The sequence below is a fragment of the Lagenorhynchus albirostris genome, chromosome 8 (assembly GCF_949774975.1).
Source record: "Lagenorhynchus albirostris chromosome 8, mLagAlb1.1, whole genome shotgun sequence".
In the NCBI taxonomy this organism is placed as follows: Eukaryota; Metazoa; Chordata; class Mammalia; order Artiodactyla; family Delphinidae; genus Lagenorhynchus; species Lagenorhynchus albirostris.
Window position 1 is genome coordinate 10,710,995 of NC_083102.1, and position 18,601 is coordinate 10,729,595.

General features: G+C 39.3%; 1 protein-coding gene across 4 annotated transcripts in view; it reads left to right on the forward strand.

Annotated features, from left to right (window-relative positions):
- The window catches only part of TPK1 (thiamin pyrophosphokinase 1), a 334,974-nt gene that overhangs the window by 180,189 nt on the left and 136,184 nt on the right, over positions 1-18,601 (forward strand). For all 4 annotated transcript variants that reach the window (XM_060156462.1, XM_060156463.1, XM_060156460.1 and 1 more), the window contains one exon: positions 11,284-11,430. In XM_060156462.1, coding sequence (XP_060012445.1) covers positions 11,284-11,430 — 147 coding nt within the window. The remainder of the gene's footprint in view (positions 1-11,283; positions 11,431-18,601) is intronic.

Consider the following 18,601-nt stretch of genomic DNA (forward strand, 5'->3'; position numbering starts at 1 on the left):
CTGCCGATGCAGGGGACGCGGGTTCGTGCCCCGGTCCGGGAAGATCCCACATGCCGCGGAGCGGCTGGGCCCGTGAGCCATGGCCGCCGAGCCTGCGCGTCCGGAGCCTGTGCTCCGCAACGGGAGAGGCCACAACAGTGAGAGGCCCGCGTACCGCAAAAAAAAAACAAAAACAAAAAAAACGGTCCAGAAACCATAGTGTTAATGACCAAGTGTGAAATTTGCAATCAAAATGTCTCTATTCTCCCAGAAGTTGGAAAGGGGATAATCAACATAAACTATTTATATTGCAGCAGATTGCAAAATCTAAGAATTGCACTACAGTAAGCCTGATAGCCACCTGTTATAAACTGGTCAGTAAAAACTGAAGAGAGTTTTATACCACTAAACTTTGGGAAAATAATGTGCCCAAAGTACTACCAATAGCCAAATCCAGTCCTTCCAGACATGGAAGCCAAGAGTTTCCCTTATCATTTTAGACAAGAATATGCAGCTAAGACTTATTTTATGGCTGAAGCAAAAGCAAGAAATATTGTTTGGAGAAAACAAATCATGATGATGCAAGATAGGGTAATAGCTGTTAAAAAATGATCACAAGTACAGAAGTACTCATATTCTGGGAACAAAGCGTCTCTTACCAAAAGTCAGTCAGTTGGCAGAGGTTTTGAAACTTGTCTATTTTCAACTTGCTCAGTGGTGGGAATGAAAGAGGATGAATGAGGGATGAAAGAGGACGTGGGTTTCGGGTTCTGGTACCTCATAAGCCATTTTTCACAGAATAGGAGGCATGAGTGCTTAGTGCTCTTCCAAATATTTAACTTTAGAAGGGCATCATGTATGTTATAGAAATTTTAGCCAGAGTGAAAAATACCTGGTGCTTTTTGAATAGGATGATCAGGAATGCAGATTTGAATTTTTTTCATTCATCTACCGAGCAATCATTGAGCTTCGAATGGACGACATTTACACAAACTGTAATAATATCCTTTCAAACTCTACCTCCAAATAGCTAATGGTTTCTGAATGTGATATAGGTCATAGTTTGAGTTTTAATTTTGCACTAAATACCAGCTGTGTTGACGATGCTGTGCTAGGTATTTTGGGATTTCTAAACCACAAATAATACATCTTTCCATTTCTTAAGACCCCCAGTGGTATGAGAGGTTTGGAGACCATAACTACCTCCAGTAGATCTATAATACCCATGCTATTTATACAGACCATGATTTTATGTAACTTTTACTTACTCTTAAATATATTCCTGACTCTTCAAAGAATTTAATTTTCAGCAGAGATCATAGAATAAAATCTTGTTAAAAAAAACACAAGTATGTGTTTTATTCTATTCAACTCTCCTTGGCACTCACTTTCTGATATAGAGAAATGTAAATACATGCAAATTTGCTCTTGCCATCACTTTGTGTATTTACATGGAAGGAAAAATAACACATTTCCATATATATATTACATATATATATCACATTCTGCTTTTTGTTTATATGGAAAAAATGTCCCATATCCAGGGGTCTCATTGATATGGTTTCAGAACCAATAGGGCAGTTAATCATGGAAATATTAGTACTCAGGACAGACCTGTGAGGAAAGACAACACTGTTATTACAACCAGGCTTGAAATATTTAACTAAAAAATGCAAAGCCTAGGGTAAATCAAAAAAGCATTTCATCATTCTGGGAATGAACTCAGTCATTGTCCTGTACTCTGTCATGACCAGGGCATCTGAAATTAAAGTGTTTTCGGGGATTCCAGACAGCAATATGAAAAAGCAAAGAAAAACTCACTGTGTGCGGTAAGATTTCTAAGGAGTAGAACTGGTCACAGCAGTCATCAGTGCTAGAAAGATTGTTGGGGTCACACAGGAAGGATCTTCAATCTCTAGGTAAAGAATTTGAATTTTGATTTACAGGTGATGTTAATCTGTTAGAGAATTTTGAATGAAAAGTCATAATATAATTTAGGAAATTAGTGTAATGGTGTGTGCAAGCTGAATTGAAGGATGGAAATTCTAATGATAGTAAAAAAAAAACCAATTACAGGCTTCTTGAAGGGTAACTCTTTTTTTTAAATAATATTTATTTATTTATTTGGTTGCACCAGGTTTTAGTTGCGGCAGGTGGGCTCCTTAGTGTGGCTCCAGGGCTCCTCAGTTGTGGCATGTGAACTCGTAGCTGCAGCATGCATTTGCGATCTAGTTCCCCGACCAGGGATCAAACCCAGGTCCCCTGCGTTGGGATTACGGAGTCTCATCCGCTGCGCCACCAGGGAAGTCCCTTGAAGGCTAACTCTTTAGTCATCTTTTAAGGACCTTAGAAAATAGACAAACTGTGTGCCTGGTGATGCTGGGTCTTGTTTACCAGAGTTAAAGCATGGAAACCGTTCCCATTCAGCTAACAAATGTCTGTTACATATTTACCAGCCACTCTGCTACATATTGTATCAATAGGTTGAAAGGTGCAAACTGAATGAGACAGGGTATCTGACTCTTAGAATTCATGGCCTTGGAAGTGAATGCCCTTGTAAGCAGGATAGGACAGGTGAGAAGCCCCTTGGAAGTGGACCTTCTCCAGTCTGAACTCTCCTTGTGCAGGTGGTTAACTCAGCTGCAACTGGAAGATAAAGAACTAACCAGAATCAGGGGAGTGTTTTGTTCTGAGTATTCAAGGTCAAAGGTGAATCGGGTTTGGGATGTCAAAGGGTAGGCAATACCGAAAGTCCTAATCACACATGAACACTTGCACTGTTTACATTTGTTTCCCTTAACAAGCTAACAGAATGCACTAGTAGGGAGGGGCCTACCTTTTGGGGTAGGCCTGTCTCTCCTGGCCTCCTCTGCTGCTGACTTGCTGCCAGTGTGTCAAGGACCTCTGGCAGCAAGAGTTTCTTCCAGTCTGTACAAGCTGAGCTCTCCAGAGAGGTACAGGGACATTATAAGCTCCTAATGCGCAGTGAGGGTGTGAGCTGCCTGAGCTTTTATGCTACAACTTTTACTGGGGGATTATGGTATCAGTCAGCAGTCTGAGCATAGATCCTTTTCATCACCTTCACAGTTTTCTGTCAAATGCAAACAAGCTTGTATACATTGCTCACTTTTCAGGTATAAATATGCCCCTTCCTCTGCTTTGTTACTTTTTAAGCTTTTCTCTCAATAACACGTTGAAAAACAAGTTTTGTGGTAAACATGTTTATGACGTTTCTTAATAACGTATTTGCAATTTGACAAAGTTGGATGAAAATGCTCTGTCCAAACAAGTTTGTTTGTTTGTTTTTTCTTCGGAGGTGGAGGTAGGCATCTTTGGAAATACTTTACAAGGGAGGGTGGGGAAAGGGGATAGTTCAGACACTGAGGTTTGAAATCTTGTGATGTGTTCTGAGAACTAAAGTATTTCTAGAACATAAAGGGGGTGGGAGTGGCAGATGTAACTTAGGGGTCAGTATCGGAGGAGATTGGACTTTATTTATCTTGTAGGTTCTGGAAAGCCAGTACTGAAACAGAACATTGGCATGATCAGATTTGAGATGTAGAAAGCTTTCTCTCACAATCAGGTAGAAAACTACCTGGTTATGGAAGGCCAGGCAGGAGGCCGGTGGAGTTATCCAGGTGAGAAGGAGGATGCCTGAATAAGGCTGCGGCAGGGAAGATGGAGAACAAATTATTTGAGAAAAATCTGGGGCCTCATTATCTTGCCATTGCAAGAGGCATCATTTCTTTCTCACCCAAACAGGTTTGCATTAAACTGTGACTCATTAGGCCTTGTTGAAATTTAAATGGGATCCCTGTGGTATTGTTTCCACAGGCTGCCAAGATCCAGCCATGTATATTCTGTGTTTGTCAGTACAGTATATTCTGATACCATAAAACCTGAGGTCTTTAATTTCTCTGGTGTTTCATTGTACTTCACATCAATCACTGGAATTATTTTATAGGCTTATTAAAACATATTTTGATATTGCTGGGTTGTTGTCAGTTTATTGTTTTTCCTCTATCTCGATGCCATGATTTCCTTCATAGCCTGCATTGGGTCTTCCTTTTTTTTTTTTTTTTTTTTTTTTTGCGGTACGCGGGCCTCTCACTGCTGCGGCCTCTCCCGTTGCGGAGCACAGGCTCCGGACGTGCGGGCTCAGCGGCCATGGCTCACGGGCCCAGCCGCTCCGCGGTATGTGGGATCTTCCCAGACCGGGGCACGAACCCATGTCCCCTGCATCGGCAGGCGGACTCTCAACCACTGCGCCACCAGGGAAGCCCGGGTCTTCTATCTTTAAATTAGAGCATCAAACAATTGGACCAGAGAATTTCACCTTCTGTTTAAGCCTAACTGTTGTACAGTAAAGATCTTTGAAGGTTAAGAGAAGCTTAAGAATAATGTCTAAATTTTTTGAGACCCTAGAGTTTAATTTTGTGAAGTTGGCTCTGTTAATGTTACTTGTAATTCTCAAAGAGTAGGGTAAACGTGTGTCTCGACTTATGCGTGTATTTATGCATGTATTCTTGGTGTCATTATTTATAATGTCCCCCTTTTACTTTCAAGAGTATCTCAGCTTGTACATTAAATTGTATGGTCACCCTATCAGGGAGAGCCACAAAGAAATTGTCCATTTATGCATCTCCAGAATTCAGTTTATGGAAAGTCAATGCAATTAAAATATTCTGACAGCCACTGTCCCTGCTGTAGACTTTGTGCATGCCGTATCTAAGTCTTCTTGAGGACAAACGGAGAAAAACATGCCATTTGTTTATCAAAAGGTTTTTCCTGCTATAACAGAAAAATGAAATTGCTTCTCCTTTTGGTGTTCTATATCCTTCAGCCAGTCTTGTCATGATTCTATTAAGGCAAATAACGCAAAGCCAACTTTTTCATTTATTCTCTAAACAAAACAGACACAATTATTATTTAACCTGTTAGAGTGGAAACCAGAGAACCTCACATGGACTGTTAGAAGTGAAAGGGATCTGGAAAAATAGGTTAGGGAATGTAGTCCATCCCTTACCTTTATACATGAGCCACCTAAGTCACAAGGAAGTCGTGTATGTGGTTCCATGGCTCTTAAGGGAATATACCGTACTATAGTCAGGTCTTTAATGTATTAATCCAGGGTTTCAGGGTTCTTTTTTGCTACACATGATTGCAGATGAAGAGCCAAAAGCAGTCTCTGTTCCACCACTTCCCTTTGCTAACAAAAAGGGTCCATGTAAAATACCCTGACTTGAATGTAGGACATGTATAAAAATCAATTAGAAATTGATTTTTAACATTTTTATATTACAGAATATGGTGTAATAGGTATGTTCTTGTGTTATGTGTACACAAATATATTATTTAAAATATTTTATCTGCAGAGCTAACAGGATTGTAATAACGCTTTTTAGAGTTACAAACACTGCACCTTTGATGGGTCACAACTGATAGGAAATGTGTGAGTCTCCGAGAGTAGCTTACATTCTTTAGAGATGGTAGCTGTGTTCTAAAATAACTAGACTTGCCCTAGAATACGTATGCTCTGTATCTCAGTGCCCTCTGACACTCATGGTCCGTCCTTGTGAAAAATCCCCTGTATTCACAATGTCTTTACATCTAATTCCAACAGAAACTGGGCTTTTTTCTAAGGACAGCAATTCTCTGCAGCCATAGTAGTGCTGTTGTTTTGTTCTGTCATCTCTCCTGCTGCTGTTTCTAGGATGGTCCCCAGAATTAGGGGTGGGTGTCTTCACTACTATTTGCCATTTCTAGACCTGTGTGGTCCAAAACTCTAGCCACTGGCCACCTGAGCCCTTGAAGTGTAGCTACCCTAAATTGAGATGCGCCATTACTATAAAGTACATTGAGGATTTTGAAGACCAAGTGGGAAAAATATCTCAATATTTTTTCCAGCTTTAATGAGATAATTGATATATAACACTGTGTAAGTTTAAGGTGTACAACGTGATGATTTAATACACATATATATTGCAGAATGATTACAATAATAAAGTTAGTTAACAAGTCCATCAGCTCACATGATTACCTTTGTTTGTTGTTGTGGTGATAAGAACATTTAAGATCTACTCTTAGCAACTTTCAAATATACAGTACAGTATTGTTAAGTATAGTCACCATGCTGTCCATTAGATCTTTGGAACTTACTCATCTTTCAACTGGAAGCTTGTACCCTTTGACCAGTATCACCTTACTTTCCCCACCCCACAACTGCTGACAACTGACATTATCCTCTCTTTGCGTTCAGCTTTTGTAGATTTCACACGTAAGGGAGATCATACAGTGTTTGTCTTTCTCTGTCGGACTTATCTCACTTAGCATCTCACATCCTCCAGGTCCATCCATGTTGTCACAAATGGCAGGATTTCCTTCTTTCTCATGTCTGAAGACTATTCCACTGTGTGTATGTATATTTATGTGTGTGAGTATGTTACATATATATGCATATACATATATATGAATATATCTCACATATTTTTTAATCTTCTTTACCCATTCATCTGTTGACAGACACTTTGGTTGTGTGGTTGTTTCCATATCTTGGCTATTGTGAATAGCGCTACAATGAACATGGGAGGATGTTCGTGAACATGGGAAGATAATTGTGACTTCTTGTGTGTGTGTGTGTGTACACACTGTTTCTTCTGGGTATATATATACCCAGAAGAAACAGAAGAGAGTTTGATTGCTGGGTCATATAGAAGTTGTATTTTTAATATTTTGAGGGACCTCCATACTATTTTCATAGTGGCTGCACCAATTTCCATTCTCAGCAACAGTGTACAAGAGTTCCCTTTTCTCTATATCCTTATCAACACCTGTTATCTCTTGTGTTTTTTAAAAATTTTATTTTATTGAAGTGTAGTTGATTTACAATGCTGTGGTCATATCTACTGTACAACCAAGTGACTCAGTTATACATATATATATACATTCTTTTTTATATTTTTTTCTGTTACAGTTTATCACAGGACATTGAATATAGTTCCCTGTGCTATACAGTAGGATCTTGTCTTTTTGATAGTGGCCATTCTAACTAGCATGAGGTGATATCTCATTGTGGTTTTGATTTACATTTCTCTAACGGTTAGTGATGTTGAACATCTTTGCATGTACCTGTTGGCCATTTGTATGTCTTCTCTGAAAAAATGTCTATTCACATCCTCTGCCCATTTTTTAATTGGATTGTTTGGTTTTTTTGCTACCGTATGAGTTCCTTTTATATTTTGGATATTAACTTCTTATCAGAGAGATGGTTGCAGATATTTTCTCCCATTCCATAGGTTGCCTTTTCATTTTGTTAATTGTTTCTTTTGCTTTGCAGAAGGTTTTTAGATCTGTGCAGTCCCACTTATTTATTTTTGCTTTTTTTTTTACTTGTGTTTTTGGTGTCATATCTAAAAAATTGTTGCTAAGACCAACGTCAAGGACCTTTTTTCCCTATGTTTTTTTCTAAGAGTTTTATGGTTTCAGGTTTTATGTTTAAGTCTTTAATCCATTCCAAATTAATTTTTGTGGGTGGTATGAGATAGGGGTTCAGATCTATTCTTCTGTATATAATTATCTAGTTTTCCTCACACCTCAATATTTTTAATACAGGTTACATGTTAAAATGATATTTTAGATATAGTACATTAAACAATATACATTTTGAAAATTTTACCTCTTTTTACTTTTTTAAATGTAGCCACTAGAAAATTTTACATTGGATATGTGTCTCCTATTGTCTTCCCATTGGACACTGCTGTTCTACTTGATTCTTCGTTTCTTCTTTTCCCCTAAAAACTCAAGCTCTGAATCTCATGTCATCAGATTCTGTCATCCTTATTGCTCATTGCTGTAGTCTTCATTTGTTATAATCCTGGTCATTTCCTGCTTGTCTTGATGAAGTTAACATCTAGGTCACCAATAATTTTTTTCAACAATACTGTTTTAATTCATGGTAAATTCCATACACACTTGAAGGAACCTTCCAGTACACTGATCTCTTGTTTCCTTAAACTCATCCCCTCTAGTTATCTTGTTTGCCTCTTTACCTCAGTTAATTGTATGAATATACCTAGCCCTTGTCTATACCAAGATCTGTAAACCCTCCATAATCTCTGTTTTATCCATTTGACTCACCCGCTTGCCCCCGACTTCAGCAATTCTTCGACTCCCCTAGTACTCTGATCCATTAACCATGCTCTTTTACTATCCTTCAACCCTTGTTTTATTTCTCCATTTATTCAACAAATATTTGAGACACTAACAGGTACATAATAATGTGCCATGCTGCATTCTAAACACTAGAGACAGCAAAGTCTCTGCCATCATTTAATTTTAGTCTAATTAAAATGACACATAATAAGACAAGCTAAAGAAAGAAACTATTTAGCATGGGGTTAGATAATGAGAGGTACTAAGGAGAAAATTTAAATCAGGGAATGGGGATATGATCTGTTGGCATGGAAGAGGGGAAAATTTTTTTTTTTTTTTTGCGGTACGCAGGCCTCGCACTGTTGTGGCCTCTCCCGTTGCGGACTCCGGACGCGTAGGCTCAGCGGCCATGGCTCACAGGCCCAGCTGCTCTGCGGCATGTGGGATCCTCCCAGACCGGGGCACGAACCCGTGTCCCCTGCATCGGCAGGCGGACTCCCTACCACTGCAGCACCAGGGAAGCCCCAGATGTCCTACTTCTAACCGGAACTAAAGAACTACAGAAATAGCCCTGGGCTGGCTCCTGCGCCCGCTGCAGCTTGCACTGATCCTCTAATGTTTTTAATCAGTCTGGATATAAACACTTCCTGTAGGGAAAATGAGTAGTGATGAGAAGTAATCTCGCTGCTTCTTTATTCTGAAAAATTCAATGACTGGTTTACAGATATTGCTGATTCATCATGATATCCCGGTGTGGAAGATGTGGATTAAGTTTCAGCCTTAAAGGTTATGGGATCCCCCAAGGCTTGGAGTATAGTAATGAAAAATTGAGAACCTACAAAAAGGATTCCAGAATCTGCATAGTGAATCAACTATTTTATCATCAGGCCTTGGTTCTGATATGAATTTAGGATTATGTAGATAGGACCGTGCCATGTGCTTCTTACCAGAGCCTTAGAACTTTCTCTACTTTATATTTCATATATAACTTCTTTTAGTGTCTTTCTCTTCAGTGTAAAGCAAATTCTCTTTAGTTCTTCTGAGGTCCTATGTAGTTTCTGGGCCTTTTCCCCTCCAGTCTGGAGTGGCTTTACTAATAAGGTTTCCTAAACACGACCAGGAGCGATTACCAGACTTGATAACCCCAAACAAAGGTTTGTAAGTTTCCTCTGAAGACTAAGGTGTCCCAGTCCTCACCTGTGTATTAGGAGTAATACATGCTTCCTAGAGTGCATGGCCTTTCTCTGCCTCAAATCTAATGCTCGGAGTTCTAGAAAGATCGCCAAAGAAAATTTTAGATCCTCTAGATGTGTGGTATACTTGTCTTAAAATATTCTAGCTTTGACCTGAAGCATCTTATTCAAAATAAAAATTCCTATACTCTGAAAAGGTCAAAAATAGGAAACTCATTCCAAATTTCTTAATTTTTCTGTGTAGTTTACTTTTTTATGTTTTTATGGAATCCTGTTCTGATTTATATATTCCTGTAGTATGGTGATTAATCTCTTTCTTCCTTAGGCTGACTAGTTCTTTCTTGCAGTGTCTTCACTTATTCATTCATCAAACATTTGAGGTCTTGTACATGTTAGGCACTATGCAGAGGACCAGGGCCACAGCCTGTGGACCAGAGAAGCACAGCCTTTGGCTTTATGGAGCTTAAGCCACTTACTGTTCCTCTAGAGACTGAACAGGTTATACCGGTGCTTGGGTGATATGTTACTCTTCTAAAATCATGCCTTCTTCAGACTAAATGTTACCTGAGCTTTTAAAATGTACTGTTTTAAAACTAAAAGCCAGGGGCTTCCCTAGTGGCGCAGTGGTTGAGAGTCCGCCTGCCGATGCAGGGGACACGGGTTCGTGCCCCGGTCCGGGAAGATCCCACATGCCGCGGAGCGGCTGGGCCTGTGAGCCATGGCTGCTGAGCCTGCGGTCCGGAGCCTGTGCTCCGCGGCGGGAGAGGCCACAACAGTGAGAGGCCTGTGTACTGCAAAAAAAAAAAAAAAACTCAACTAAAACTAAAAGCCAAATGCTTCCTATCTGTAAATAATTTCTATTTTATTCCAGGTAGAGTGAGTATAACTGTCACTTTTTATTGTATGTAAGGTTTTCTTATAATAATTTAATTAAGCTCTTCTGTCTTTCCTTTTTCATGTTCAGTATACCAGCTTTGACTCCGCTGGTGCATCACAAGATCAGGCTGACCAGCAGGAAAGAGACCAGGCAGTGCCTCTTTTTCATTCTCCTTAAGACCTTCAGCCACCTGCCTTATGCAGGAGGAGACTGTTACTCTGCCCCCTTCCACTGCCCTGCAGCCGTTCTTTAACCATTGTCTCATATGTTAGGAAAGCATCACAGTAATTTTATATACAAATAGCATGGAAATGTATTTTCAACAACAGGGGAACATTTAAATAAACTATACTGTAGTCATAGGAAATGCTTTGCTTAAGGTGTTAAATGAGAAGAAAGAACATACCAAACGACATGTAACAATAATAAAAATAGTAATATAAATGTAATATACTGAAAATAATACAATAGATGAGTAGCTAACACTTTTTAAACAATCACTGTGTTGTGAACATGTTTTAAATGCTTTGCACTTATTGACCCATTTAGTTACCTCATTTAATCCCCCCAACAACCCTCTCAATTGGTAATTATTATCCAGTTTTTACATGTAAACATAAAAATGAGGTACAAAGAGTTTAGGCAACTTACTAGGTTTGGTGAAAAGCCAGTATAGGTCCTTAAGATACCTAGGTTCTAGTGGGGGGTCACTCACTGTTGGGTGATCAAAGTGCCCACAGGGATGCCGTGAGGAGTGGATGGGAGAGGCACCAATTGTGAAATCAGGAAGACTTCCACATGGAAGGGACATGGAACAGAGTTTTAAAGGACGAGTTGGCTAGTTTTCCAGGTGAATAGGCAGATGGGAAAACCTATTGAAACCTGACTGCCACTCACCAATCTTGTGACTTAATTCCTCCATCTGAACAACACAAATGATGTCTGCCATTTCTTCATGGCTTATCTAATAAAATAGGGTACTGAAAGCTCTATGGAAGTGTTTGATGTTATTTAATTATTTTATTTATTTATTTTTTAAAAGTCCTTAAATATGTGACTGCTGGTTTTCCTTTGCTTTCTTAGGTAGATATGATTGTGACCCTGGGAGGACTTGCTGGACGTTTTGACCAGATTATGGCGTCAGTGAGCACTTTGTTCCAAGCAACTCGAATCACTCCTTTGCCAATTATAATAATCCAAGAGGAGTCTCTCATCTACCTGCTCCAACCGGTAAGTGAGGATTAAATACAGTGTCAGCGCTTTGCTTCCACAAAACCTGTAACATTTTCGTACACAAGAAGAAAACATGTGCCCCATTTATGTATTTGAACTGTGAGTGAAGTTGAGGTGTTTGATTACTTGTGGCTAAATGGGAAACAGGTGGAGGAGAAGCCTCATTGTACTCAGAAAAACAAAACAAAACAAAAGTTTTTAAATTAAATTGACACTAAGAATTAAATTTAGCATTTTTGCATTTTGAGCAGCTGAATGTGAGTGCCACTTGAGATAAATCTCAGCAGAGAAAGCACAAAGCTTGGCAAACATTACACATGGAATTCTTGTATATTTTCAGTGTTGTCGTTATAATTGGAAACCGTATTTGATTTTGTTAAGCACTTAGTCTTGAGCTTTTACTGTTCATAAGTTGCTTGGTTGTTAATTTCACTCATGATGATGTCATTCATTTCCAATGATAAACATCAAGGAAATTTTCTATCAGTGTAGTGCTTAGAACAGAATTCTTATTATATAAACATGTTTTATGAGGTTGATGAGTGTATTTCAGTTTGAAAAATGATTGTTTGGCAACATTTTTTTTTTTTTTTTTGCGGTACGCCGGCCCCTCACTGTTGTGGCTTCTCCCGTTGCGGAGCACAGGCTCCGGACGCGCAGGCTCAGCGGCCATGGCTCACGGGCCCAGCCGCTCCGCGGCATGTGGGATCCTCCCAGACCGGGGCACGAACCCGCGTCCCCTGCATCGGCAGGCGGACTCTCAACCACCGTGCCACCAGGGAAGCCCATGTTTGGCAACATTTTTTAAAGACAGTGGACAGTTTTTTGTTTTTTTCTTTTTTGCCTGTCACTGTAATGTGCTGCTTACAGCTTTGCTTTCAGTCCCTCTGCTGTCCATCATCTGTAGCTTGTCATTACCTGAGAACTGTTGTTTGGTTAACATGGCATGCGTGCTCACCATCGTTCCGCCAGTTGTGCCTTTTCTTCTGGCTCTTTGCCTTGCGTGGCTTTGTTGCTTTCTGGAATACTTCCTGTGAGGTGCGAAAACGAAGCTGAAGAATTCGGTTTTCAGACTCCATAGTGTCCATTTATTTGGTCAACAAAGAGTTACGGAGTGCCTGCTACCTACCTGTTGCACTGCTGGGCAATTGAAGATTAAACAGAAATAGTAACATGTGTTCTTTACTCTCTAGTATGTGTCTAGTGAAGAAGACATTCATAAAACACAGAATAAAGCAAGGTCAAAAGGTTAGTACATAAAGATGATGAAAGATTATATAATCTGGTCATGGGTGTGTAAGGAAATGCTTCACAGAGGCGCTCACATTTTATTTACTTAATTAATTCAACAAATTTTTTGGCTGCTCTACGGCTTGTGGGATCCTAGTTCCCTGAGCAGAGATTGAACCCCGGCCCTCGGCAGTGAAAGCCTGGAGTCCTAACTACTGGACCACCAGGGAATTCCCAACAAATATTTCTTGAGTACCTGCTATATGTCAGGTACTTTTCTAGGGATACAGCAGCAAGCAACAATGACAACAACAAAAAAAAAAACCCTTCCTTTCATGGAACATAGATTGTGTTGAGCTTACATTTCAGCAGAATCTCGAAGGATGAGTGGATGTCTGCTATTGAAGATGATGGGAAAGTCATTCCAGTTAGAAGGAGCCACTAAAGAAAGATAGAGCTGAAGGGCATGTTATGGCATCTACAGGTAATTCTGAGCAGCCATATGGAAAATATTGAAAGATCAGACTCAGAAGACTACCTCTGAAGACTACCTCTGAAGAACCTTGAACTCTACATACTACAGTGTGAACTTGTTTGCCATAAGCTATGGGAAGTCATTAGAAGATTTCAGTTAGCAGTCTGACATGCACAGATATGCTTCTTAGATTTCTCATTAGATGTTTATTAAATACCTGTACTTTCCCAATAGGTTCTGAAGCGTGAAACTCTCTACCGTTGTGAAGCGTTGAGCTTTATTGTTTTATAATGATTTTATGATGCTGCGAATGCTAAAATAGTCAACTGCAACTTGTCTCTATGTAAATACTCTGGCTAAGAGATAACTAGATGGGGTACAATGGTTTTTGCAAAGTAAAATTGGAAGATTAACTGATAGCAAAAACCACATCTAAAAATGACTTCTGCTCTTAAGATCTTTTCATTATCTGTGGTATTCTGTGTCTTCTTTGAATAATTGTAGACTTCCTAAAATGTATTCAGCTTGGGATTTCTTGGAATTCCTCCATCTGTAGATTGCTGTCTGTCCTCAGTTTGGAAAACTCTCAACCATTATGTTTTCAAATATTGTCTCATCCCCCATTTTCTTTCTCCCGTCTTCTGCAACTCCAATTAAGCATATATGTGATCCTCTAATTGTATCATATATATCTCAGAACTTGTCTCTTGTATTTTCTGTCTTAATCTCTCTGGGCTACATTCTGAAGTTCCTCATTGCCTCTGCAATCCGCTTCACTCTTCTGCTTTAGCTGTTCTATTTTGCTACTAAATTCATCCTTTCAGTAGCAAAGGCTATTCCTGCCATGATTCATCTCTCTTACAAGCTTTCCCTTTACTCACATTTTAAAAACTCTTAAAACATAATTGTCCTACTTCCTTTATAGTCTAGAAAAATTCTGATATCTGCAGTCTTTATAGATCATCTGTCTTTTATGTTCTCTCTTGCTTTTCTATTTTGTAACCTTGATTCATTCCGTATTTTGTGATTTTTAGCTATGACCTCATATTTCTGGGAACTTTACCTGTGGGAATTACTTATAGAAGGAGTTAAAAGTGAGTCCAAGGAGAATTTAGAGTGGACTTCCAACCCAGTTATTTATAGGCACTAATAACTTAGGACCTTTCGTTTGAGACTTTTTTGGACCATCTCGGTGGTATGTATTTTGAAGCTAATTCTGCTGGGAGTTTGACTTCCAATTACAGATGCCCAAGGAAGACTTGTTCCTCTTCTTAACCAAGGTGTGGCTGGACAGTTTTCCTAGCATTCACGTGGGGGTATCCTTTGTATTCGTCTTTTCTCTGAGAATCTCCGCTGAAGTGGTGCAGTCTCCTTTTACACTCCTACGTTGCTCAGGCTTGCTCTCCTAATGACCTTCCATACTTGGAGGCCTAAGCACCTGAAACTCAAGTTCATCTGATTTGGTAAAAATCAAATGCCTGTAAGGTGAAAGGTAGATTGGTGTTCTTTTTCAATCAAAACTTAGTTTTTGGCTTTTGAATATTCTTTGAAAAAAAGAAAAAGATGTTTGATGCATTTTGAAAGATTCCCTTTAATTTTTTTCTAGCTTTTTTTTTTTATTGTTGTCGGTTGGCCAGGGTACTAATCTACCCTGTGTATGTTGCAGTGATAATTAACCCCCAAATCTCAGAGGCTTAACTGAGATTAAGCTTCATTTTTTTTCTCATTCATGGAAAATCTGGTGTGGTTTGGGCAGTATCCTCCATTTTATATCCAAGCCAATTGGGAACATGTTGAGTCAGCAGCGGAAAAAAAGTTACTGTAAAAAGTGGCACTGCATGTTTTTAAAGGCCAGGCCTGGCTGTGGCTTGTGTCACCTTTGGTGAACACAGGTGCACTGCCCCAGCTCAGTATGAGGTGGTCGAAGAGAGGAAGGCTGTGGGCCGGAAAGATGACTGAGCACAGACCATTGTCTCTGTCAAAGACAGAGGTTATGTTCTGTAACATAATCATCTTTTTTTTTTTTCATTTATGATATGTCAGACTTTAATCATCGAAGGAGAATCCCCAGTTCCCCAAACACAGTAATCATGGTAGGTGTGCCTGTGTGCACCATGTCCTCTAGAATCTCTCTCTGGTCATTTTGATTTTGTCTTACTGAAACAACTAGAAAATTACCTTACCCTATCAAGTAAGTATTACATAGCGTGAGGCAGAAAGTTCACACAAGACCATACCCTCTCCATTGCATGAGAGGAGTAAGAATGTTTAGCACAGACTTTCCTCTGGGGGCTCAGTAGGGTTGGCTCTGCTCGTCTTTCCCTGGGGTCACATCCCAGGTCTCTGCTTCTCAGTCACTTTTAGTGAGAGAGTAGTTAGACAGCACCCAGAGCAACTGCAAAAGCCAAAAGGAGTATGTTCGAGGGCTTAAGATACGAACCAGTCTTACACACTCTACCATATTTTTAAGCAGTTCTAATTATACACTTACGAAATGTGATCAATTAAAAGCTGATTATTGCACAGAAGCAGCCTATATCCTAGAAATGGAACACGCAACGTTGGAGCTGAAATGACTCTGTAAGATGTATTTTCATTTATCTCTGTGTTATATGTGGCATATGTGGTAAAGTACGCATCTGTATTAGGTAGTGTGCATATTCAGGACGATGTCTACAGGATACTGTTCCTTGTTAACAGGGCTTATTGTGGTCACAATCAGGATGGACATGCCATAAACATAAATTGAAACCATTTTCAAATATTTTGGTGCTGGACTAAGGAAATCAATCTGGTTTGCTTCAGTGACAGATAAAGAATGCTTTCAAAATGTTTGAAATGTACTTCTTAATTGAAAGTCATCAAATAGCTATTCTTGAGAAAGGAGGTAATTGGGGGACTTGCACAAGAAGCATATCATTTGAGCTTCATAACAGTCCTGGGAGGCAAGCAGGACAGATCATAAGAATCACACAGCAGTATTTTGACTCAGCAGTTTTTCCACTGCACTACCTTTCCTTCTTCATGGGATTAATGGGCTGAGATGGAAATGACAAACTCTTAAAACAAGTCACAGTCTGCAGGCTGGTCATTATCCATAGTGTATGCATATGTATACACACACACACACACACACACGCACGCACGCACGCACGCACATAAATTCTCTACAATATTCTTTTCAAATAAGCTTGATCTTGGATGCCCCTTAAGGGTATATCCTACCTTGTGGCTTTACCCTGAAATTAAACAAAAATAACACTCTGCATTTTCCTCAACTATAAAAAAATCTACCTACAATAAGAATCTTCGTTATTTAAACAGATTAAATGAGATTGCCATCAAACTTTGCTAAAATATATCAAAAGTGATAGAATTCAATATAAATGTTAATTATGAGTATTACTTTTGAGGACAGCGTCTTCTAGAATTGGTTCTATAATTCCAGGTTGTGTGAAGTTGAAGATAATAGCAGGAGGTGTGAGATGTCTTATGGGACCTGTGTGTTTGGCTGATAAATGTTTTAGTGCTTGTATTTGCTCTATGACGGTGAAGTGGCTGGGATAGCACTGGACCATGGAACTAAAATGTGCTTCTCTTGATTTTTCTAAAAAAAAACCTCCCAACCCTCAACTCATCTTAATGTTTCTGTAATGTTCTGTGTTTCTTTCTCTACATACGAGACTCTTGTGAGAGCGTGTTGTGTAAATAAACCCTCATCCTTCATTCATTAAGGGGACATCAGTCATTTGGGACAGGCCTGTATGTCGAGAGCCATTCAGTTAAAGTTGGGTAGATTGTTGCAGACTAAAATCTTTCATCTAATTCTCTTTTCAGTCCACTTCCTATGACTCATTTTTGTTAATTACAAATAGCTGATTCAGTTTGTTATACAGCAGAAATTAACATGACACTGTAAAGCAATTGTACTCCAATAAAGATGTTAAAAAAAAAAGGCAATAGTGTACTTCCAGGTCTATATAAATTTGGAAGACTGGAAGTTTTTAGCTGGTTGACTTTTTAGAAGATAATGTCTTTTCGATTGTATTTTGGCATATTTCACTTGCTGCGGGTCAGATGTCATTATGAGTGAAAACCTCAGTAGGTAGCGTTTACTTTGAAAGGATGTTCAAACTGCCATTTTAAAATAGCAAATTAAAAAAATAGAATGCCTAATAGCCCCTCCCCAAAGAGTCATCATCCCTCTTTTACCCCACAAAAATGTGTTCTTAATAAGACATCATGCCCTTTTATGAGCAGGAGATTTTATGAAAATGGTGAGAGACATTTTAGCCATGAAACCCCACTGATGTCAGTGACGGGTTAGGCTGTGTTCCCCATGAAGACAGCCAGGTGCTCAGAGCGTGTTTGTCGCATTTACTATGCAGGGTGTGAATGGCTCCAGATTTCACATACATACTTTCTCATTTTCTGGTCCTGTGCTTCTCAGGAGTCCAGAAACATTAGCTTCTGTACACTGAGCATAAATTATCTTTTATCTCCAAGTTTTATGGCAGTTGGTAATACAAGTTAATAGGATTTATGACCAAAAAATGAGCTGTCCGAGCGTTAATAAGGCATGTCTTTTGCGTTATCCCAAACCTCGTTCAGTGATTCCTGTTCAGGATTATAGCATCTGATGTATAAGAGAATGCTGTTACAGAGCGACGCTGTCGGTTTTTACCTCAGTTGAACGAACTTCTACATACATTGTAAATATTTCTTCCTCGTGATCTTAGCCATGTTTCCTACTGCTTGTTTTTTTCCTCTCACTAGATCAATCATTTACTGTATAAAGTCCTGACATTTTCTCCATTATACATTTGAAATGCCCGTAATGAATATGATAGAAAGCTGTTAATAGTCTGATAGAAAGAAGCTGAATATTCGTGATGTAAATTTGGTGCACATGATGGTTTCTGCAGAGAACCAGGGGTTTGGATCTGTCTGTCCACACGTGCAGCACCATCTCATCAGTGATAACACCGGAGAAGTGATTCTCAGAGTGATTTGGAGTGAGGGGACTCTATAGGCAACACTGATAATCTTCTCACTATTTATTATCCAATTATATAATTCCTTTCTTTGGATTATTATTTCATTCTCCCTCTGTATCTTCTCAATTTTTGTTGTTGCTTGGCATCTTAGAATCTTTTTTATAAATTATAAGTAGCAATACAACCATTCAATATTGGTGTAAATAGTATAAAGTCTGAGAGATCATTTTATAGATGAGCAATTACAGACACTTAAAGGTAAAGTGATTTTCCCAAGGTTATGCGCAGCATTTCCTTGAAAGAAAATTTCTGCTGAAAATGAAGTAGATTTCATGCAGCGATGCCTAAAAGAGGACCGCTAGGCATTTCATGTCTGTAAATGGCCTGCCACTCAGAGCCTTCTCAGTCTCTCTTTCCTCTTCCACAGGGCAAATTTGCTATCCCCCCTTCCTTCCTTCCTCTGTCG